At 38.8% G+C, this 25,875-nt stretch overlaps 1 protein-coding gene across 13 annotated transcripts in view; it reads right to left on the bottom strand.

Moving 5' to 3' along the window:
- The window catches only part of ZNF157 (zinc finger protein 157), an 89,498-nt gene that overhangs the window by 37,915 nt on the left and 25,708 nt on the right, over window positions 1–25,875 (bottom strand). For 6 of the 13 annotated variants that reach the window (XM_073227732.1, XM_073227733.1, XM_073227723.1 and 3 more), the window contains one exon: window positions 13,171–13,240. The exons of the other annotated variants lie outside the window; for them this stretch is intronic. In XM_073227732.1, the coding sequence (XP_073083833.1) occupies window positions 13,171–13,240 (70 nt within the window). The remainder of the gene's footprint in view (window positions 1–13,170; window positions 13,241–25,875) is intronic. 13 annotated transcript variants of the gene reach the window in all.

Raw genomic sequence — 25,875 nt, 5'->3', positions numbered from 1 at the left:
GTCTTTCTTTTTGTTGATGTGGTGGATGATGTTGATGGATTTTCGAATGTTGTACCATCCCTGCATCCCTGGGAAGAATCCCATTTCGTCATGGAGTATGATCCTTTTGATGTATTTTTTAATTCAGTTCGCTAATATTTTGTTGAGTATTTTTGCATTTACGTTCTTCAGGGATATTGGTCTGTAGTTCTCTTTTTTCGTAGGGTCTTTGACTGGTTTTGGTATTAGGGTGATGTTGGCTTCATAGAATGAGTTTGGGAGTATTTCCTCCTCTTCTGTTTTTTGGAAAACTTAAAGGAGAATGGGTATTATGTCTTCCCTGTATGTCTGATAAAATTCCGAGGTAAATCTATCTGGCCCGGGGGTTTTGTTCTTTGGTAGTTTTTGATTACCTCTTCAATTTTGTTGCTGGTAATTGGACTGTTTAGATTTTCTGTTTCTTTCTGGGTCTGTCTTGGAAGGTTGTATTTTTCTAGGAAGTTGTCCATTTCTCCTAGGTTTCCAGGCTTGTTAGCATATAGGTTTTCATAGTACTCTCTAATTATTCTTTGTATTTCTGTGGGGTCCATCGTGATTTTTCCTTTCTCGTTTCTGATACTGTTGATTTGTGTTGACTCTCTTTTCCTCTTAATAAGTCTGGCTAGAGGCTTATCTATTTTCTTTATTTTATCAAAGAACCAGCTCTTGGTTTCATTGATTTTTGCTATTGTTTTATTCTTCTCAATTTTATTTATTTCTTCTCTGATCTTTATTATTTCCCTCCTTCTGCTGACCTTAGGTCTCATTTGTTCGTCTTTTACCAATTTCGATAAATGCGACATTAGACCATTCATTTGGGATTGTTCTTCCTTCTATAAATATGCCTGGATTGCTATATACTTTCCTCTTAAGACTGCTTTTGCTGTATCCCACAATAGTTGGACTTTGTGTTGTGGTTGTCATTTGTTTCCATATATTGCTGGATCTCCATTTTAATTTGGTCACTGATCCATTGATTATTTAGGAGCAAATTGTTAAGCCTCCAAGTGTTTGTAAGCCTTTTTGCTTTCTTTGTAGAATTTATTTCTAGTTTTATGCCTCTGTGGTCTGAAAAGTTGGTTGGTAGGATTTCAATATTTTGGAATTTACTGAGGTTCTTTTTGTGGCCTAGTATGTGGTCTATTCTGGAGAATGTTCCATGTGCACTTGAGAAGAATGTGTATCTTGTTGCTTTTGGCAAAGTTCTATAGATGTCTATTAGGTCCATCTGTTCTAGTGTGTTGTTCAGTGCCTCTGTGCCCTTACTTATTTTCAGTCTGGTGGATCTGTCCTTTGGAGTGACTGGTGTGTTGAAGTCTCCCAAAATGAATGCACGGCATTCTATTTCCTCCTTTAATTCTGTTAGTATTTGTTTCACATATGTTGGTGCCCCTGTATTGGGTGCATATATATTTATAATGGTTATATCCTCTTGTTGGACTGAGCCCTTTATGATTATGTAATGCCCTTCTTTATCTTTTGTTTCTTTATTTTGAAGTCTACTTTGTCGGATACTAGTATTGCAACACGTACTTTTTCTCTGTTGTTTGCATGAAATATCTTTTTCCATCCCTTGACTTTAAGTCTGTGCATGTCTTTGGGTTTGAGGTGAGTCTCTTGTAAGCAGCATATGGATGGGTCTTACTTTTTTATCCATTCTATTACTCTGTATCTTTTGATTGGTGCATTCAGTCCATTTACATTTAGAGTGATTATTGAAAGGTATGCACTTATTGCCATTGCAGGCTTTAAGTTTGTGGTTACCAAAGGTTCAAGGTTAGCTTCTCTACTATCCTACTGTTTAACTTAACTTGCTTATTGAGCTATTATAAACACAGTCTGATGATTCTTTATTTCTCTCCCTTCTTATTTCTCCTCCTCCCTTCTTCATATGTTGGGTATTTTTTTCTGTGTTCTTTTTAGGAGTGCTCCCATCTAGAGCAGTCCCTGTAAGATGCCCTGTAGAGGTGGTTTGTGGGAGGCAAATTCCCTCAACTTTTGCTTCTCTGGGAATTGTTTAATCCCTCCTTCGTATTTAAATGATAATCATGGTGGATACAGTATTCTTGGTTCGAGGCCCTTGTGTTTCATTGTATTAAGTACATCATGCCATTCTCTTCTGGCCTATAAGGTTTCTGTTGAGAAGTCTGATGATAGCCTGATGGGTTTTCCGTTGTAGATGACCTTTTTTTTCCTCTCTGGCTGCCTTTAATACTCTGTCCTTGTCTTTGATCTTTGCCATTTTAATTATTATGTGTCTTGGTGTTGCCCTCCTTGGATCCCTTGTCATGGGAGTTCTGTGTACGTCTGTGGTCTGAGAGGCCATTTCCTTCCCTAGTTTGGGGAAGTTTTCAGCAATTATTTCTTCAAAGACACTTTCTATCCATTTTTCTCACTCTTCTTCGTCTGGTACCCCTATTATGCGGATATTGTTGCATTTCAATTGGTTACACAGTTCTCTTAATATTCTTTCATTCTTGGAGATTTTTTACCTCTCTCTGCATCAGCATCTCTGTGTAACTGTTCTCTGTTTTCTAGTCCATTAATGATCTCTTGCATCTCGTCCATTCTGATTTGAAGTCCTTCCAGAGGTTGTTTTATTTCTGTATTCTCCCTCCTTAGTTCTTGCATATTTCTCTGCAAGTCCATCAGCATGTTTATGACTTTTGTTTTAAATTCTTTTTCAGGAAGACTGGTTAAATCTATCTCCCCAGGTTCCTTCTCAGGGGAAGATGTAGAAGATGTCAAAGCTGTCTGGGTTAGTCTTATCTGGATCAAATTTTTTTGCCTTTTCATGTTGATAGGTGCAGTGGTATGCAATTGACAAGTCTGTCACCTGGGAGAGCCTAGACTTTTTTCACTAGCTCCTGGCCTTTCTTTACTGGGACAACTGCGACCCCTAGTGGCTTGTGTTGGGCAATTGTGTGTAGACTGGGTCTCTGTATCTTGCCCAGCCGGTATTGAGGAAGCTCCCTTGCTGTGGGCGTGGCTAGCCTCAGGCTGCTGCTCTGCTATGGTGGGGCCCTGGAGGGGTAATGGATGGGGGGCTGTTTGGCTGTTTACCTCCACGAGGGGTCTCAGAGCTCTTGCCCAGGGGGTCAGTGCACCAGGAGTTCCCTGGAATTTCCAGCTGCTGGACTGTGACCCGGGATGCTTCCGTCCAGCTGTGGGGTCCGTGTCCCTTTAAGACTTTCAAAAAACACTCACATTTATTTGTCCCAGAGGCACCGGCTGCAGGACCCACTCACAGGTCTTACTGTCCTGCTTCCCTAGTTTCCAGCACCCCACGCATGCTCTGTGTGTCTGCGCTCTGGTGCGGATGGCTAGGGCTGGGTGTTTAGCAGTCCTGGTCTCCCTCTCCCTCCACGCTCCAACTCCTCTCCTCCCATCGGGAGCTGGGGTGAGGGGCCTCGAGTCCTGCCAGACTGTGGCTTGTATCTTACCCCTTTCACCAGGCGCTGGGTTCTCACAGGTGTGGATGTAGTCTGGCTGTTGTCCTGTGTCTTCTGGTCTCTCTTTTAGGGACAGTTGTATTTGTTGTATTTTCAAAAATATATATGTTTTTGGGAGGAGATTTCCACTGTCCTATTCACGCCACCATCTTGGCTCCGCCCCCCGAGTAGCCTCAAGGCAAGTCTTTTGCAAGGTTGTTAGACACAGGAGCTCATGTGTCTGTAATTGCTCTTAAACACTGGCCAAAAAATTGGTCCAAACAATAGAAGCATATTCAAGTGTCATTTATTGGTACAGCTTCTGAGGTATGGCAGAGGTCAGCTACGTTACATTGCTTAGGCCCTGAAAAACAATTAGGTTTACTAAGACCTTTAATTGTTGACGTAGCAATTAATCTCTGGGGACGAGACTTGATGCAACAATGGCATACTACACTGTCTTTTGATTTACCTTCCTCAATTCAATCTTTTTCTTAGGGGTCATTGATACACGGCTGCCAGCTCCTATACCATTACAGTGGACCACTCAGACGCCTGTTTGGATGGATCAATGGCCCCTCAATAAAGAGAAATTGGCAGGCTTACACACATTAGTTCAAACCCAACTTCAGCTAGGTAGGTTAGAATTTTCTACAAGCCCAAGGAAATCCCCTGTAAAGAAGAAGTCAGGAGATTGGAGACTCTTACATGATTTAAAACAAATTAATGCAGTTCTTAAACCTATGGGTCCTTTACAATAAGGTCTCCCTTCTCCAGCTATGATTCCAAAGGACTGGAATATGGCTAGCATTGATCTTAAAGATTACTTTTTTATGATTCCTTTGGCTGTGGCAGACAGAGAAAAGTTTGCTTTCGCTGTCCCTTCCTTGAATTTGCAGGCCTTCTTCAGAAAGATTTCAGTGGAAAGTCCTTCCTCAAGGAATGTTGAACAGCCCTACAATTTGTCAAAATTATGTGCATAGAGTTCTTCAGTCTGTATGTGAAAAATGGTCTTCTGCTTATATCATTCATTATATGGATGATATTCTCATAGCCCTGCCCAAGCATTTGTCCCTCATGACTATTCTCAATGAAAATGAGATTGAGTTAAAACAATGGGGCCTACAGATAGCTCCTAATAAAATACAAATAAAATATACAATGGATTGTTTAGGAACTAAAATGCAAGAAACCTCAGTAATTCCTCAGAAAATTCAGATTATGAGAGATCATCTTAGAACATTAAATGATTTTCAAAAGTTTTAGGAGATATTAATTGGATTTAACCATTATTAGGTATTCCTTCCTATAAATCACAACATCTTTTTAATACCTTAAAAGGATCCCCAGATCTTAATAGTCCAAGGAATTTAACCTCAAAAGATGAGGAAGAACTCAAATTGATAGAACAACACATTCAAAAGGCTCAATTATCAAAGGTTGGTTTACACAAACTCTTACTTATTTAATTTATTTATTTATTAATTAATTAATTTTTTTGAGAGGGCATCTCTCATATTTATTGATGAAATGGTTGTTAACAACAATAAAATTCTGTACAGGGGGGTCAATGCTCAATGCACAATCATTAATCTATCTCAAGCCTAATTCTCATCAGTCTCCAATCTTCTGAAGCATCACGAACAAGTTCTTACATGGTGAACGAATTCTTCATTAGTGAATAAGTTCTTACATGGTGAACAGTACAAGGGCAGACATCACAGAAACTTTCAGTTTTGATCACGCATTATGAATTATAAACAATCAGGTCAAATATGAATATTCGTGTGATTTTTATACTTGATTTATATGTGGATCCCACATTTCTCCCTTTATTATTATAATTATTTTTATTTTTAATAAACTGCTGAAGTGGTAGGCAGATGCAAGATACAGGTAGAAAGCACAGTTTAGTGTTGTAAGAGAGCAATTATACATGATCAGGTGTGTGCCTGTAGACTATGTGTTAATCCAAGCTAGACAAAGGCCTTAAAACATCCACGGATGCAGATTTCTCTCAAAACGGGGGGGGGGGGGGTGAGGTTCTAAGCCTCACCACTGTTGATCCACAATTTCTCACCTGATGGCCCCCATGCGACAGCGCCTGTCTTAGGTTGTTCCTCCCTTAAGGAATCTTACCCGTCTCTGGCTAACCAGTCATCTTCCGGGGCCATACAGGGACATGTAAAGTTGGTAAGTGAGAGAGAAGCAATATTGTTTGAAAAGGTTAGCTTCTAACTTCCTTGCATATTTATGCCCTGTGGCTTCTATGCCCAGCACTTGTCTCAAGGTATCTTTACCACCTGGAGGAATTATGATGCTCGGTAAATTCGATATGAGGCACGAATTCTATTTAAGAGTTGTAATTAGGAAGGAAGAAGAAAAGCTATAGAGGTAGCATATGGAAGAAAACATGGGAGGATTGATTATTTCTTTGACATGTCTTCTTGTAGAGTACCTTAAGCATGTATAGGTTTTAAACTACTAACTAACTTGTGCACACATATTAACATAATAGGAATACGGTGACATAAACTAAGCAAATCTATAATTACCAGCGATCTCCAGTGAAGCCAAGAAAACCAGTTAGGCACCCTAGGCATTTCTGAGAATTTGTCTATGATATGATGGATATTGTCCAACTGTACTTGAACAGTCTGAGAGAAGTCAGACAAATTAAAGCAACCCATTTCTGGGGTCTGTTCACATCCCATATGTTCTTTTAACTGTAGATAGTCTATAGTCATAAGATTTTGGAGCGCTACAACGTGCACCCCTCCCAACTCCTGGTTGAGTTCCAACAGTACAGATCCACTCAAATTCGTTGTCTCACTGTATGTACATGCCAGCCTAGACATCTCCCTCCTCATTCCAGTGGCAAGTCCAGGAAACGGTGGGATGGACGCAGCCACAACAGCAGCATCGCCCAGATCCCTGTGGAGGCTTTTCGATGATCATCCCCCGGCACGAGTCCTCCAGAGAGTGCTGATGCCGGGAGCTCCTCCTCATATTGTATCTTAGTTCATTTTCTGGGTAGCCAAGAGGGGCCTTGATCTTCTGCATAAAAACAAACAGACCCTTTGCCCACACATTGACAAGCCCTCTATACCACTGTGTAGAACTAATTGGAGGACAGCACACAGGAACTGCTTTTTTTTTTTTATTGACAGATACGAATATTATCAGAAAAGAGCACCTCCATAGCCAATCATCTGACACCGTTTAATTTATCAAAATGAGGGATATTTAAAGCATGCGTTAATCTTTGATTTACCAATAGTTTTATCCTATCAAGAAGTAATCCCCCTTTTCCTTCTTTCTTTTTTTTTCCTTTTTTTTATCTTTAATCTACACTTCCATGAAGAATACTATGTTTACTATGCTCTCCCCTATACCAAGTCCCCCCTAAAAACCACATTACACTCACTGTCTATCAGCATAGCAAAATGTTGTAGAGTCACTACTTGTCCTCTCTGTGTTGTACACCCCTCCCTCCCCTTTCTTCCTCCCCCCAATGCATGCTAATTTTAATACCCCCTTTCTTCTCCCCCACCCCTTATCCCTCCCAGCCCACCCATCCTCCCCAGTTCCTTTCACATTGGTACCTGTTAGTCCATTTTGGATTCTATAATTCCGCTGCTGTTTTGTTCCTTCAGTTTTTCCTTTGTTCTTATACTTCTCAGATGAGTGAAATCATCTGGTATTTCTCCTTCTCTGCTTGGCTTATTTCACTGAGCATAATACTCTCCAGCTCCATCCATGTGGCTGCAAATGGTATGATTTTCCCTCTTCTTATGGCTGACTAGTACTCCATTGTGATTATGTACCACATATTCTATATTCATTCATCTACCGATGGACATTTAGGTTGCTTCCAATTCTTGGCTATTGTAAATAGTGCTGTGATAAACATAGAGGTGCATCTGTCTTTCTCAAACTTGATTGCTGCGTTCTTAGGGTAAATTCCTAGGAGTGGAATTCCTGGGTCAAATGGTAGGTCTGTTTTGAGCATTTTGATGAACCTCCATACTGCTATCCACAAGGGTTGAACTAATTTACATTCCCACCAGCAGTGTAGGAGGGTTCCCCTTTCTCACAGCCTCACCAACATTTGTTGTTGTTTGTCCTTTGGATGGGAGCTATCCTTACTGGTGTGAGGTGATACCTCATTGTAATTTTAATTTGCATTTCTCTGATAATTAGCGATGTGGAGCATCTTTTCATATGTCTGTTGGCCATCTGTATTTCTTTTTTAGAGAACTGTCTGTTCAGTTCCTCTGCCCATTTTTTAATTGGGTTATTTGTTTTTTGTTTGTTGAGGCGTATGAGCTCTCTATATATTCTGGACGTCAAGCCTTTAACAGATCTGTCATTTTCAAATATATTCTCCCATACTGTAGGGTTCCTATTTGTTCTATTGATGGTGTCTCTCGCTGTACAGAAGCTTTTCAGCTTAATGTAGGCCCACTTGTTCATTATTGCTGTTATTTCCCTTCCAGCGGGGAGATATGTTGAAGAAGAGGTCACTCATGTTTATGTCTAAGAGGTTTTTGCCTATATTTTTTTCCAAGAGTTTAATGGTTTCATGACTTAAATTCAGGTCTTTGATCCATTTTGAGTTTACCTTTGTATATGGGGTTAGACAATGGTCCAGTTTCATTCTCCTGCATATAGCTGTCCAGTTTTGCCAGCACCATCTGTTGAAGAGACTGTCATTTTGCCACTGTATATCTATGGCTCCTTTATCAAATATTAATTGACCATATATGTGTGCGTTAATTTCTGGAGTATCTAATCTGTTACACTGGTCTGTGGCTCTGTTCTTGTGCCAGTACCAAATTGTCTTGATTACTATGGCTTTGTAGTAGAGCCTGAAGTTGGGGAGTGAGATCCCCCCTACTTTATTCTTCTTTTTCAGGATTGCTTTGGCTATTCGGGGTCTTTGGTGTTTCAATATGAATTTTTGAATTATTTGTTCCAGTACATTGAAGAATGTTGCTGGTAATTTGATAGGGATTGCATCAAATCTGTATATTGCTTTGGGCAGGATAGCCATTTTGACGATATTAATTCTTCCTAGCCATGAGCAAGGGATGAGTTTCCATTTGTTAGTGTCCCTTTTAATTTCTCTTAAGAGTGACTTGTAGTTTTCAGGGTATAGGTCTTTCACTTCTTTGGTTAGGTTTATTCCTAGGTATTTTATTCTTTTTGATGCAATTGTGAATTGAATTGTTTTCCTGATTTCTCTTTCAATTGGTTCATTATTAGTGTATAGTAAAGCTACAGATTTCTGTATCTTAATTTTGTATCCTGCAACTTTGCTGTATTCTGATATCAGTTCTAGTAGTTTTGGAGTGGAGTCTTTAGGGTTTTTTATGTACAGTATCATATCATCTGCAAATAGTGACAGTTTAACTTCTTCTTTACCAATCTGGATTCCTTATATTTCTTTGTTTTGTCTGATTGCCATGGCTAGGACCTCCAGTACTATGTTAAAGAATGGTGGGGAGAGAGGGCATCCCTGTCTGGTTTCCTATCTCAGAGGAAATGCTTTCAGCTTCTTGCTGTTCAGTATAATGCTGGCTGTGGGTTTATCATATATGGCCTTTATTATGCTGAGGTACTTGCCCTCTATTCCCATTTTGCTGAGAGTTTTTATCATGAATGGATGAATTTTGTTGAAAGCTTTTTCAGCATTTATGGAGATGATCATGTGGTTGCTGTCTTTCTTTTTGTTGATGTGGTGGATGATGTTGATGGATTTTCGAATGTTGTACCATCCTTGCATTCCTTGGATGAATCCCACTTGGTCATGGTGTATGATCCTTTTGATATACTGTTGAATTCTGTTTGCTAATATTTTATTGAGTATTTTTGCATCTACATTCATCAGGGATATTGGTCTGTAATTTTCTTTTTTGGTGGGGTCTTTGCCTGGTTTTGGTATTAGGGTGATGTTGGCTTCATAGAATGAGTTTGGGAGTATTCCCTCCTCTTCTATTTATTGGAACACTTTAAGGAGAGTGGGTATTATGTCTTCTCTGTGTGTCTGATAAAATTCTGAGGTAAATCCGTCCGGCCCCAGGGTTTTGTTCTTGGGTAGATTTTTTATTACCGTTTCAATTTCTTTGCTCGTAATTGGTTTCTTTAACTTTTGTGTTTCTTCCTTGGTCAGTCTTGGGAGGTTTTATTTTTCTAGGAAGTTGTCCATTTCTTCTAGGTTTTCCATCTTGTTGACATACAGGTTTTCATAGTAGTCTTTAATAATTCTTTGTTTTTTGGTGGGGTCTGTCGTGATTTTTCGATTCTCATTACTGATTATGTTGATTTGTGTTGATTCTCTTTTTCTCTTAAGTTTGGCTAGAGGCTTATCTATTTTGTTTATTTTCTCAAACAACCAGCTCTTGGTTTCGTTGATTTTTACTATCGTTTTATTCTTCTCAATTCTGTTTATTGCTTCTCTGATCTTTATTATGTCCCTCCTTCTGCTGACTTTAGGCCTCATTTGTTCTTCTTTTTCCAGTTTTGATAATTGTGATATTAGACTATTCATTTGGGATTGTTCTTCCTTCTTCAGGTGTGCCTGGATCGCTATATACTTTCCTCTTAAAACTGCTTTTGCTGCATCCCACAGAAGATGGGGCTTTGTGTTGTTGTCATTTGTTTCTATATATTCCTTGATCTCTATTTTGATTTGTTCCCTGATCCATTGATTATTTAGAAGCATGTTGTTAAGCCTCCATATTTTTGTGAGCCTTTTTGTTTTCTTTGTAGAATTTATTTCTAGTTTTATACCTTTGTGGTCTGAAAAATTGGTTGGTAGAATTTCAATCTTTTGGAATTTACTGAGGCTCTTTTTGTGAGCTAGTATGTGGTCTATTCTGGAGAATGTTCCATGTGCACTTGAGAAGAATGTATATCCTGTTGCTTTTGGATGTAGAGTTCTATAGATGTCTATTAGGTCCATCTGTTACAGTGCGTTGTTCAGTGCCTGTGTGTCCTTACTTATTTTCTGCCCAGTTGATCTATCCTTTGGGGTGAGTGGTGTGTTGAAGTCTCCTAAAATGAATGCATTGCAGTCTATATCCCTCTTTAGTTCTGTTAGTATTTGTTTCACAAATGCTGGTGCTCCTGTGTTGGGTGCATATATATTTAGAATGGTTATATCCTCTTGTTGGACTAAGCCCTTTATCATTATGTAGTGTCCTTCTTTATCTCGTTACTTTGTTTGTTTTGAAGTCTATTTTGTCTGATATTAGTACTGCAACCCCTGCTTTCTTTTCACTGTTGTTTGCTTTAAATATATTTTTCCATCCCTTGACTTTTACTCTGTGCCTGTCTCTGGGCTTGAGGTGAGTTTCTTGTAAGCAGCATATAGATGGGTATTGCTTTTTTATCCATTCTATTACTCTATGTCTTTTGATTGGTGCATTAAGTCCATTTACATTTAGGGTGACTATTGAGAGATATGTACTTATTGCCATTGCAGGCTTTAGATTCGTGGTTACCAAAGGTTCAAGGTTAGCTTCTTTAGTATCTTACTGCCTAACTTAGCTCACTTATTCAGCTGTTATATACACTGTCTGGAGATTCTTTTCTTCTCTCCCTTCTTATTCCTCCCCCTCCATTCTTCATATGTTGTGTATTTTGTTCTGTGCTCTTTTTAGGAGTACTCCCATCTAGATCAGTCCCTGTAAGATGCCCTGTAGAGGTGGTTTGTGGGAAGCAAATTCCCTCAGCTTCGTGCTGGATACAGTATCCTTGGTTCAAGGCCCTTCTGTTTCATTGCATTAAATATATCATGCCATTCTCTTCTGGCCTGTAGGGTTTCTGTCGAGATGTCTGATGTTAGCCTGATGGGTTTTCCTTTATAGGTGACCTTTTTCTCTCTAGCTGCCTTTAAAACTCTTTCCTTGTCCTTGATCCTTGCCATTTTAATTATTATGTGTCTTGGTGTTGTCCTCCTTGGATCCTTTCTGTTGGGGGTTCTGTGTAATTCCGTGGTCTGTTTGATTATTTCTTCCCCCCGTTTGGGGAAGTTTTCAGCAATTATTTCTTCAAAGAGACTTTCTATTCCTTTTCCTCTTTCTTCTTCTTCTGGTATCCCTATAATATGAATATTATTCCTTTTGGATTGGTCACATAATTCTCTTAGTGTTGTTTCGTTCCTGGAGATCCTTTTATCTCTCTCTATGTCAGCTTCTATACGTTCCTGTTCTCTGGCTTCTATTCCTTCAATGGCCTCTTGCATCTTATCCATTCTGCTTATAAATCCTTCCAGGGATTGTTTCACTTCTGTGATCTCCTTCCTGACATCTGTGATCTCCCTCCGGACTTTATCCCACTGCTCTTGCATTTTTGTCTGCATCTCATCCCATTGCTCTTGCATTTTTCTCTGCATCTCTGTCAGCATGTTCATGATTTTTATTTTGAATTCTTTTTCAGGAAGACTGGTTAGGTCTGTCTCCTTCTCAGGTGTTGTCTCTGTGATCTTTGTCTGCCTGTAGTTTTGCCTTTTCATGCCGATAGAGATAGTTTGCAGACCTGGTACGAGTGACAGCTGGGAGAGCTTTCCTTCTTGTTGGTTTGTGGCCTTCCTCAACTGGGAGAATAGCGACCTCTACTGGCTTATGCTTGGCAGCTGTGCACAGACAGGGCTTCTTCTACCTGCCCGGTTGCTATGGAGTTTATCTCCGCTGTTACTGTGGGTGTGGCCTGGCTGGGGCTACTCCTCCAAAATTGTGGAGCCCCGTTGGAGGGGAAGCAGCCGGGAGGCTATTTATATCCATAAGGGGCCTCTGTGCTCCCTGTTGCCCAGGGGGTTAGAGTGCCCAGAGATCCTCAGATTCCCTGCCTCTGGGCTAAGTGTCCTGTCCTGCCCCTTTAAGACTTCCAAAAAGCACTCTCCAAACCAAAACCATAGCAACAACGAAAGAGAAAAAATCAAAAGGGAAAAACACATGATTTTCTTTGTCCTCAGGCGCCGGTCTCAGGTACCCACTCACCGGTCTTGCTGCCCTGTTTCCCTAGTATTGGGATCCCTGTCCCTTTAAGGCTTCCAAAAAGCACTCGCCAAAAAAAAGTTAGAAACGCGCGATTTTCTTTGTTCTCAGGCACCGGTCTCAGGCACCCGCTCACCGGTCTTGCTGCCCTGTTTCCCTAGGTTTGGAGTCCCTGTCCCTTTAAGGCTTCCAAAATGCACTTGCCAAAAAAAAGGGAAAAACGCGCAATTGTCTTTGTCCTCAGGCGCTGGTCTCAGGCACCCGCTCACCGGTCTTGCTGCCCTGTTTCCCTAGTATTGGGGTCCCTGTCCCTTTAAGGCTTTCAAAAAGCACTCGTCAAAAAAAAGGGAAAAACACGTGATTTTCTTTGTCCTCAGGCACCGGTCTCAGGCACCCACTCACCAGTCTTGCTGCCCTGTTTCCCTAGTATTGGGGTCTCTGTCCCTTTAAGGCTTCCAAAAAGCACTCGACAAAAAAAAAAACCACTCCCATTTCTTTGTTCTGTGGCGTCAGCCTCAGGCACCCGCTCACCGGTCCTGCCGCACTGTTTTCCTAGTATCCAGGACCCCATGCATGCACTATGCGCTCTGGTCCGGAATCCTGCGGCTGGGTGTTCAGCAGTCCTGGGCTCTCTTTCCCTCCCTGCTGACTCCTCTCCACCCGCCAGGGGCCGGTGGGAGGGGTGCTCGGTTCCCGCCGGGCCGGGGTTTGTATCTTACCCCCTTCGTGAGGCGCTGGGTTCTCGCAGGTGTGGGTGTGGTCTGGATGTTGTCCTGTGTCCTCTGGTCTCTATTTTAGGAAGAGTTGTCTTTGTTATATTTTCATAGATATATGTGGTTTTGGGAGGAGATTCCTGCTGCTCTACTCACGCTGCCATCCTGGCTACGTCCCCCTATTAATTTATTTTACTCCCCATTCTCCCACAGGACTGCTCTGTCAGTATAATGGTTGGTTGGAATGGATATTTTTACAATATCAATCTAAACCCTCGTTACAACCTTACACTGACAAAGTAGCCTCTGTCAACCTCAAAGGATGTCAGAGACTAAGGCAGATGATTGGTTATGATCCTCATTCCATTATCTAAACAATATATCATACAAGTATTTCAAGAGAATACTCAATGGCAAATTGCGCTCTCTAAATTTTTAGGAAATATTGACTGCCATTACCCTAAAAATAAGTTATTTTCCTTTTTTTTTCAGCATCATCAGTGGATTCTTCCTCACAAAACTTCCCCCAGTCCACTAATAAATGCTGTGACTTGTTTTACAGATGGTGTGAAGTCTTTTAAACTAGCCTATACAAATGACTTGTTCTGGTCTAGCAAAAACCTCTCAAACATCTTTTACTTCTGTGCAACAAAATGATTTATACTCTGTATTGCAAGCTCTGCAAGACTTTCCAAGTCCTCTCAATATTGTTACTGACTCTGCTTATACTGCCTTTTCTGTTCCTTTATTAGAAACTGTGACGTTGGGCACCATACAATCTCCTATTAACACTTTATTTTCTCAATTGCAGGTGTGTATCCATCAGCGTCTGCACCCTTTCTTTATCACTCACATACGATCACATTCTAATTTACCAGGTCCTTTATCATACTGTAATGATAAAGTGGACAAACTTGTTTCTCCAGTTCATTACTCACTGGCTCAACATTCTCACAACCTAACACATGCTCCTTCCTTTACTTTGCAAAAGCGTTTTTCCCTTTCAGCCTCTGAAGCTCAAGATATCTTGAATTCCTGCTCAACCTGTTCTCAAATCAACTCTCTCCATTTACAGGCTGGAACCATTCCCAGAGGAACAAGCCCTAATGCCCTATGGCAAATAGACATTACCATTGTTCCTGAATTTGGAACTCTTAAACATGTTCATGTTTCTATAGATAGGTATTCTTCTGCTTCTTAGGCCACTGCTTTAACAGGAGAACAATCTCATCATGTCATTACTCATCTCTTATAAGCATTTGCAGTATTGGGCATTCCTGCTATCATAAAAACTGACAATGCTCCAGTTTACCTCTCCTCTACACTAAAGAAATTTTTTCAGCTATACAATATCACTTATAAAACAGGCATTCCTTACAATTCTACAGGTCAAGCTCTAATTGAACGTCACCATATTACTCTTAAACATTATTTATTAAAACAAAAAGGAAGACTAAACCCTGACATGATCAAATTAACTGCAAATCAACAACTAATGCATGCTTTACATATTCTTAATTTTGATCTTTTACAAGGTGACAGATGATCATCTATGGAAGTACATTTTTCTGACACTATTTCTTTTTCTAAAACAACAGCAGATCCTGTATGGTGGTCTCCAATAGGTTGTTCACAGTGGTAGAAAGGTCATATTAAAGTATGGTGCAAAGGGTTTGTTAGCATTGTTGCAGAGGATTAACATCTGATCTGGCTACCCAAGAACAGAATTAAGATACAGTATGAAGAACTCCCAATATCAACACCTTCAGAGAAGTCTACTCCGAGAGATGATCATCAACAGACCTCATCAACAGTTTGTACGCAGCCCACAGAGAACTGAAGCTCACCAGATGAGATTTTTATTCCTGACAATAACATTTACACATACATACACCGCACAAGCTTGCACTATCACAGCTAGTGTAAGCAATCCTCCATATTTAGGTCAAGGAGTAGTCCTTCATTGTGTATCCACCTGCTATACTCCAGCAGGTCCAGTAGTATGGAAAAAGAACAGTGAGGAAATATATAGGCAAACAAGTGGAGGAAGATTTGGGTGGCATAATGCTACAGATCAAACTCAGAGAGAATAGTCAATATGGTATTTATAAAACAGTTTTGACTCGAGAAGATATTGGAATTTATACCTGTGAAAAATTCCAAAAAGGATCTCCTGACATATCATATAAGAGTAGTCATGTGTATTTAAATATATCACTTGTTCCAGAATGGAAGTTCTCCTCACCTAACCTATGGCTGCAACTAGCAGGCCAAGGATTGAATAAGCCATCCTTTTGTATAGCAGGAAATTCTTCCATTAGTGGATTGTTAACAAAGAATTTAATAGGAATAGGACTTCCTCCCATGGTGTTTACTAATATATCAGGTATAAATATTACCCGTTCTCCTGACATTCTTGTGCATAATATTCAATTAAATTTACCTGTTAGGACTACCATAATCACTGATTGTATATGTACTAATTGTACTCAAATACCTTCTTATTGTAACTCTTCTATTCATGTAAAATGGCCATACGGATATAGACTCCCAAATGACTGGGTGTTTTTATGTGATAGCAAAACATATCAAGCCTTTCTTCACAATACCAAGGTGTTTGTGGTGTGGGATGTATTCTTCCTGCTCTCATAGATCATCCTGGATATACACATAGGTTTCCTTGAGCTTTGCTGTCTAGCTGCAATGACAACGTGAAGCTGTTGACTCCAACTGCTGTTGCAGTTGCTGCTGCATTTCTTTTGCCACTTCCTGGACTTGCTGCAGGGATGCAAAACGAAATGTCTAAACTGGCCTGTGCATACAGTAGAACTACAAATGTGACTGCTTCTATATTATCTGAACTGAACCAAGAACTGGGAGAAGTATGAATTGCAGTACTTCAAAATCATGCTACCATAGATTATCTATTGTTAAAAGAACACATGGGATGCGAACAATTTCCAGGGATGTGTTGTTTCAATTTGTTTGATTTTTCTCAAACTATTCAAAATCAGTTGGATGACATTCATCATGTTATTGATAAGTTTTCACAAATGCCTGGATTATCACACTGGTTTTCTTGGTTTCATTGGATATGGCCAATACTTACAGGTTTACTTCTATTATGCGTTTGTCTTCCTGTTCTTATAATGTGGGCACATCATTTCATTACTAGTCTATTGAAGCCTATTCATGCTTATGTTATTTTTCAAGAAATAATGTCTAAAGAATGATTGTTCATGAGAGCCCATGCAACGAATTTTTGTACTTTATGATTTTTATGATTGCAGCTGGACACGGGAATATGAGAAGAGCATCAATCTACTTCAAATGCCTCTTTTTCCCGTATACTATCTCCCTGTATGGCCCCGGAGGATGGCTGGTTAGCCAGAGATGGGTAAGATTCCTCATGGGAGGAACAACCTAAGACAGGCACAGTTGCAGGGAGCCAACAGGTGAAGGCAAGGGGGCCAACTGAGGTGAGGCTTGGAACCTCCTCCCCCCATTTATGTGGGGCATTCTCTACTGCTTTCACCTAGCTAAGTTGATACCAAGATCTAAAAACGGACTTCTCGCTTATATTGCACCTACTGTTTTGGTGTTCTTTAATTAAAAAATAAGGGGGAAATGTGGGATTAATGGGCTTAATATATAAATCAAGTAATATAGAAATAAAATGTATGAAGATTTGTGACATGATTGTCTCTCCTACGACCTCTGATGTTTGGTCAAGGACAGAGTGATTAAAGCCATAAAAAGTTCCTACAGCTCGTGACCACCCTCACATGGTTTCAATATCCTTAAGGAGTGTCCCACCCTTGGAAGGGGCTCAAACATAGATGTTGATCATGTGCTGAACCCCCTACTCAGAATTCTTCAGATATTCATTTACTCAATAAATATGAGGAGTGCCTTCCCGGCATTACTCTTGACCTGTTACACCTTGAGTCTCCTGGCTGGTCTGTTCAGGTCTTCAATATCTCATCGCATCACCTCCTTAATCTGTGGGTCAGAGACAGGGAGGAGGCCAACAGCTGTGCTGAGAGGGAAATATACTGCAATACAGGCCTACCTCAGGAAAGAAGAACAATCCCAAATGAACAGTCTAAATGCACAATTAATGAAAATAGAAAAGGAAGAACAAATGAGGACCAAAGTGAGTAGAATGAGGGACATAATAAAGATTAAAGCAGGAATAAATAAAATTGAGAAGAATAAAAGAATAGAGTCAATGAAACCAGGAGCTGGTTTGTCGAGAAAATAAAATAGATAAACCCCTAGTCAGACTTATCAAGAAAAAAAGAGAGCCTACACACATAAATGGGATCAAAAATGAGAAAGGAAAAAGCACAACTGACACCACAGAAAAACAATTATGAAAGAATACTATGAAAATTATATGCTAACAAACTAGATAGCCAAGAAGAAATAGACAACTTTCTAGAAAAATACAACCTTTCAAGGCTGAAGCAGGAAGAAACAGAAAATCTGAATAGACCAATTATCAGCAAAGAAATTGAATTGGTAATCAAAAAACTACCTAAGAAAAAAAATGCCTGGACCACATGGTTTCACTTCTGAATTTTATCAAACATAGAGTGAAGACCTAATACCCATCCTCCTCAAAGTTTTCCAAAAACTAGAAAAGGAGGGAATACCCCCAAACTCATTCTATGAGGCCAGTATCATTCTAATACCAAAACCAGGCAAAGAAACCACAAAAGAAGAAAATTACAGACCAATATCCCTGATGAACATAGATGCAAAAATACTCCACAAAATATTAGCAAATCGAATATAAAAATACATCAAAAACATCATCCACCATGATCAAGTGGGATTCATCCCAGGGATGCAAGGATGATACAAAATTCGAAAATCCATCAACACCATCGACTACATCAACAAAAAAAAAGACAAAAACCACATGATCATCTCCATAGATACTGAAAAAGCATTAGACAAAATTCAACATTCATTCATGATAAAAATTCTCAAAAAAAGGCCTCAACATAATAAAGGCCATATATGACAAACCCACAGCCAACATCATACTTAACAGCAAGAAGCTGAAAGCTTTTCTTCTAAGATCGGGAACAAGACAAGGATGCCCACTCTCCCCATTTTTATTCAACATATTTCTGGAGGTCCTAGCCATGGCAATAGACAACACAAAGAAATAAAAGGCATCCAGATTGGCAAGGAAGAACTCAAACTGTCCCTATTTACAGATGACATGATATTGCACGTAAAAAACCCTAAAGAATACACTCTAAAACTATTAGATCTAATATCTGAATTCAGCAAAGTTGCGGTGTAGAAAATTAACACTCAGAAATCTGTTACATTCCTATACACTAACGATGAAAAAGCAGAAAGAGAAATCATGAAAACAATTCCATTCACAATTGCATCAAAAAGAATAAAATACCTACACATAAACCTAACCAAAGAAGTGAAAGACCTGTACCCTGAAAACTATGGGACAGTGTTAAGAGACATTAAAGAGAACCCTAATAAACAGAAATTCATCCCATGCTCTTGCTAGGAAGAATTAATATTGTCAAAATGGCCATCCTGCCTAAAGCAATCTACAGATTCAATGCAATCCCTATCAAAATACCTACAACATTCTACAATAAACTAGAGCAAATAGTTCTATAATTCATATGGAATGATAAAAGACCCGAATAACCAAAGCAATCCTGAGAAGGAAGAATAAAGAAGGGGGAATTATGCTCACTGACTTCAAGCTCTAATGCAAAGCCACAGTAATCAAGACAATTTGGTACTGGCACAAGAACAGACCCATAGACCAGTGGAAGAGAATAAAGAGTCCAGATATAAACCCAATCATACACAGTTAATTAATATATGATAAAGGAGCCAAGGATATACAATGGGGAAATAACAGCCTCTTCAACAGCTGGTGTTGGCAAAATTGGACAGCTCCATGTAAGAAAATGAAACTGCATTATTGTCTAACCCCATACACAAAAATAAACTAAAAATTTATCAAAGACCTGAATGTAAGTCATGAAAACATTAACTTCTTAGAAGAAAATATAGGCAAAAATCTCTTGGACATAAACATGAGCAACTTCTTCATGAACATATCTCCCTGGGCAAGTGAAACAAAAGCAAAAATGAACAAGTGGGACTATATGAAACTAAAAAGCTTCTGTACATCAAAGGATACCATGAGTAGAACAAAAAGACACCCTACAGTAAGGGAGAATATATTCATATATGACACATCTGATAAGGGGTTGATATCCAAATTATATAAATAGCTCATAGACCTCAACAAACAGAAAGCAAATAAGCCAATTAAAAAACAGACAGAGGAGATGAACAGACAGTTCTCCAAAGAAGAAATTCAGATGGCCAACATGCACATGAAAAGATGCTCCACATCGTAATCATCAAAGAAATGCAAATTAAAACCACAATGAGATATCACCTTACACCAGTTAGGATGGCCACCATCAAAAAGGCAAACAATAACAAATGTTGGCAAGGTTGTGGAGAAAGGAAAACCCTCCTACACTGCCGGGGGAAATGTAAACTAGTTCAATCATTGTGAAAAGCAGTATGGAGGTTCCTCAAAAAACTCAAAATACAAATACAATTTGACCCAGGAATTCCACTCCTAGGAATTTACCCTAAGAATGCTGCAGCCCAGTTTGAAAAAGACATATGCACCCCTATGTTTATCGCAGGACTATTTATAATAGCGAGGAAATGGAAGCAACCTAAGTGTCCATCAGTAGATGAATAGATAAAGAAGATGTGGTACATATACACAATGGAATACTATTCAACCATAAGAAGAAAACAAATCCTACCATTTGCAATGACATGGATGGAGCTAGAGTGTATTATGCTCAGTGAAAAAAGCCAGGCGGAGAAAGACAAGTATCAAATGATTTCACTCATCTACGGAGTATAAGGACAAAGCAAAAACTGAAGGAATAAAACAGGAGCAGACTCACAGAACCCAAGAATGGACTAACAGTTACCAAAGGGAAAGGGACTGGGGAGGATGGGTGGGAAGGGAGGGATAAGGGGAACAAAAAAAGGGGCATTACTATTAGCAGACATAATGTATGGGGTGGGCATGGGGAGGGTTGTACAGCACAGAGAAGACAAGTACTGATTCTATAGCATCTTACTATGCTGATGGATGGTGACCTTCATGGGGTACATGTGGGGGAGTGGTGATGGGGGTAGTCTAGTAAACACAATGTTCTTTATGTAATTGTAGATTAATGATACCAAAATATAATAAATAAATAAATAAATAAAACAAGAACCATCTATATGCTGCCTACAACAGACTCACTTTAAACCCATGGACATACACAGACTAAGAGTGAAGGGATGGAAAAAGATACTTCATGTAACTAATAGGGAGAAAAAAGCAGGAGTTTCAGTTCTTATATCAGTCAAAATAGACTTCAAAACAATGAAAGTCACAAGAGAAAAAGGACATTACATAATGACAAAGGGGTCAATCCAACAAGAAGTTATAATGATTATAAATATCTATGCTCCCAAAACAGGAGCACCTATATATGTGAAACAAATACTAACAGAATTAAAAGGGGAAATAGAATTCAATGCATTCATTCTAGGAGACTTCAACACTCCACTCACTCCAAAGGACAGATCAACCAGACAGAAAATAAGTAAGGAGACAGATGCACTGAACAACACATTAGAACAGATGGACCTAACAGACATCTACAGAACTCTACACCCAAAAGCAGCAGAATATACATTCTTCTCAAGTGCACATGGAACATTTTCAAGAATAGACCACATACTAGGCCACAAAAAGATCATTGGTAAATTCAAAAAGATTGAAATTGTACCAGTTTCTCAGACCACAAAAGTATTAAACTAGAAATAAATTACGCAAAGAAAATGAAATGTCCCACAAACACATGGAGGCTTCATAACATGCTCCTAAAAAACCAATGGATCAGTGACCAACCTAAAATAGAGATCAAGCAATATCTGGAGACAAATGACACATAATTCAACACCATAAGATCTGTGGGACAGAGCAAAGGCCATGCTAAGAGGGAAGTATATTGCAATACAGGCCTACCTCAGGAAAGAAGAACAATCCCATATGAACTGTCTAAACTCACATTTAACGACACTAGAAAAAGAAGAACAAATGAGGCCCAAAGTCAGCAGAAGTAGGAACATAATAAAGATAAGAGCAGAAATAAATAAAATAGAGAAAAATAAAACTACAGAAAGAATCAATGAAATCAGGAGCTCATTCTTTGAGAAAATAAACAAAATAGATAAATCCCTACCCAGACTTATCAAGAAAAAAACAGAGTCTACACACATAAACAGAATTAGACATGAGAAAGGAAAAATCACTACGGACACCACAGAAAAAACAAAGAATTATTAGAGAATATTATAAAAAATGATATGCTAACAAACTTGATAACCTAGAAGAAATGGACAACTTTCTATAAAAATACAACTTTCCAAGGCTGATCCAGCAAGAAATAGAAAACCTGAGCAGACCAATTACCAGCAACGAAATTGAACTGGTAATCAAAATACTACCTACGAACAAAACACCTGGACCAGATGGCTTCATCACTGAATTCTATCTAACATTTAGTAAAGACTAATACCCATACTCCTTAAAGTTTTCCAAAAAGTAGAAGAGAGAATACTTTCAAACTCATTCTATGAGGCCAGCATCATGCTAGTACCAAAACCAGGCAAAGACACCACAAAAAAGAAAATTACAGACCGATATCCCTGATGAACATAGATGCAAATATACTCAACAAAATTTTAGCAAACCGAATTCAAAAATATATCCAAAAAATCATCCACCACATCAACAAAAATGACAAAACCACATGATCACCTAAATAGATGCTGAAAAAGCATTTGACAAAATTCAACATCCATTCATGATAAAAACTCTGAACAAAATGGGTATAGAGGGCAAGTACCTCAACATAATAAAGGCCATATATGACAAACCCACAGCCAATGTCATACTTAACGGTGAGAATCTGAAAGCCTTTCCTTAAGACCGGGAACAAGACAAGGATTCCCACTCTCTCCACCTTTATTCAACATAGTTCTGTAGGTCTTTGCAAGCACTTAGGCAACACAGAGAAATAAAGGGCATCCAGATTGGTAAGGAAGAAGATAAACTGCCACTGTTTCCAGATGACATGATATTGTACATAAAAAAACCCTAAAGAATCCACTCCAAAACTACTAGATCTAATATCTTAATTCTGCAAAGTTGCAGGACACAAAATTAATAGACGGAAGTCTGTTATATTCCTATTCACTAATGAAGAAATAGCAGAAAGAGAAATCAGGAAAACAATTCCACTTACAATTACATCAAAAACAATAAAATACCTATGAATAAACCTAACCAAGGAGGTGAAAGACCTATACTTTGAAAACTACAAGACACTCATGAGAGAAATTAAAGATACCAATAAATGGAAACACATCCTGTGTTCATGGACAGGAAGAATTAATATTGTCAAAATGGCCATTCTGCCTAAAGCAATCTAGAGATTCAATCCAATCCCTATCAAAATACCAACAGCATTCTTCAATGAACTAGAGCAAATCATTCTAAAATTTATATGTACCCACAAAAGACCCCACATAGCCAATGCAATCCTGAGAAGGAAGAATAAATCTGGGGGCATTATGCTTCACAACTTCAAGCTCTACTACAAAGCCACAGTAATCAAGACAATTTGGTACTGGCACAAGAACAGAACAATAGACCAATGGAACAGACTAGAGAGCCCTGTTATAAACCCAACCATATATGGTCAATTAATATACAAAAAAGGAGCTATGGATATACAATGGGGAAATGACAGCCTCTTCAACAACTGGTGTTGGCAAAACTGGACAGCTACATGCAAGAGAATGAAACTGGATTATTGCTTAACCCCATACACAAAAGTAAACTCGAAATGGATCAAAGACCTGAATGTAAATAATGAAACCATAAAACTCTTAGAAAAAAACATAGGCAAAAATCTCCTGAATATAAACATGAGCAACTTCTTCCTGAACACATCTCCTCAAGCAAGGGAAACAAAAGCAAAAAATGAACACATGGGACTACATCAAATTAAAAAGCCTCTGTACTGCAAAGGACACCATCAACAGAACAAAAAGGCATCCTACAGTGTGGGAGGCTATATTTTTAAATGACATATCTGACAAGGGGTTAACATCCAAAATATATAAAGAACTCACATGCCTCAACACCCAAAAAGCAAATAATCCGATTAAAGAATGGGCAGAGGATATGAAGAGACAATTCTCCAAGGAAGAAATCCAAATGGCCAAGAGACACATGAAAAAATGCTCCACGTCACTAATCATCAGGGAAATGCAAATTAAAACCACAATGAGATACCACCTAACACCAGTTAGGATAGCCAACATCAAAAATCTAAGAACAACAAATGCTGGCGAGGATGTGGAGAAAAGGGAATCCTCCTACACTGCTGGTGGGAATGTAAGCTAGTTCAACCATTGTGGGAAGCAATATGGAGATTCCCCAAAAAACTAAAATTAGAAATACCATTTGACCCAGGAATCCCCCTCTTTGGAATTTACCCAAAGAATACAACTTCTCAGATTCAAAAAGACCCCCCTATGTTTATCACAGCACTATTTACAATAGCCAAGATATGAAGCAACCTAAGTGTCCATCAGTAGATGAATGGATAAAGAAGATGTGGTACATATACACAATGGAATACTATTTAGGCATAAGAAAGAAGCAAATCCTACCATTTGCAACAACATGGATGGAGCTGGAGGGTATTATCCTCAGTGAAATTAGCTAGGTGGAGAAAGACAAGTGCCAAATGATTTCACTCATTTGTGGAGTATAACAACAAAGCAAAAGTGAAGGAATAAAACAGCAGCAGACTCACAGACTCCAAGAAGGGACTAGGAGTTACCAAAGGGGAGGGGTGTGGGAGGGCAGGTGGGGCGGGAGGGAGAAGGGAATGGAAGGGTATTATGTTTAGTACACATGGTGTGAGGGGTCACAGGGAAGACAGTGTAGCACAAAGAAAGCAAATAGTGAATATGTGGCATGTTACTACACTGATAGACTTACAGTGACTACAAAAGGGTATGAGTGGGGACTTGGTAACATGGGTGAATGTAGTAACCACACTGTTTTTTCATGTGAAACCTTCATAAGAGTGCATATCAATAATACCTTAATAAAAAAAGAAAAGAAAAAAATCTCTCACTCAGGCAGTTTCCCTGGAGAATTTCACCAAATTTTTAAAGAAGAATCAACACCAATTACATAATCTTTTGCAGGGAAAAGAAGAAAAGGTAGCTCTTCCAAACTCATTCTATGCAGCTAGTATTTCCCTGTGATAGGCTGAATATGGGTCCTCAAAAGGTATCAACATCCTAATCCTCATAACTTGTGAATATAATCTTATGTGGCAAAAACAAAAGGCTTTTGGAAATGTGATGAAGCATATTGAGATGAGAGAATCCTGCATATCCAGATGGGTCCTAAGTGCAAGGACATCTATCCTAGTAAGACGAAGGTAAAAGAAAATTTGATGTATGCAAGGAAGGCAGTAATGTGAAGAGAGAGCAGAGTGAGATTTGAAGATGCTGGTCATGAAGAATGGAGTAACGCAGCCACAAGACAAGGAATAGCTGTAGCCCCCAGAGGCTGGATGAAGCAAGGAACAGATTCTCTCCTAAGGACTCTGCTGAGACTATAGCCCTGATTTTGGCCCAGAGATACTCATTTTGGATATTTGGCCTTCAGAACTGTGAAATAATAATTTTCACTGTTGTAAGCCACCAAGTTTGTGGTAATTTGTTGTAGCAGTCACATGAAACTAATACATTCACTGATTATGAAATCAGAGAAATACGCTACAAAAAAAGAAAACTACACAATAGCACTATGAATATAGAGGCAAAAAATCTTGACAAAATATTAACTAATACAATTCAGCAATATATTTAAAAAATTATACACTAAGACCATCCAGTGATGTGAGACAGGTTTAATATTCAAAAGTCAATCTATATAATCCACTGCATTTGACAAAAATCGAACACTCATTCCTGCAAAAAAAAGTATAGAAGTAGGAATAGAGAGAAACTGCCTCAAGTTGATAAAGAGCATCTAAAACACTACAGCTAACATTATTCTTAACAGTGAAAGACTGAAGATTAAGAGGAAGGAAAGGATGCCCATTCTCACAACTCTTACTCAACATAGTGTTGGAAGTTCTAATCAATGCAATAAGGCAAGAAATGGAAGTGAAAGGATTACAGAATAAAAAAGAAGAAATCAAATTGACATGATTTGTAGAAAGTTGTAAAGTCTATGTAGAAAGTTGTCTGTGTAAAAAATCCCAAAGAATCCACAAAAAAAAATCTTAGAACTAATAATTGAGTTCAGCAAGGTCACAGGAGACAAGATAAATGATAAACATACAAAAACCAACTGTATTTCTATGTTAGCAGAAAATGTGGACTCTAAAAATAAAAATATAAAAGCATTTATAATCACTTAGAAATAGAAAATCCTTAAGTATAAATCTGAGAAAACACATACAAGGCTTGCATATTTAATACTGCAACCCAGGGAGGAGCCAAGATGGCGGCATGAGTAGGAAA

The sequence above is a fragment of the Manis javanica genome, chromosome X (assembly GCF_040802235.1).
Source record: "Manis javanica isolate MJ-LG chromosome X, MJ_LKY, whole genome shotgun sequence".
Taxonomy (NCBI): domain Eukaryota; kingdom Metazoa; phylum Chordata; class Mammalia; order Pholidota; family Manidae; genus Manis; species Manis javanica.
Note: the sequence above shows the minus strand (reverse complement) of the source record. Positions and strands in the feature narration are given on the sequence as shown.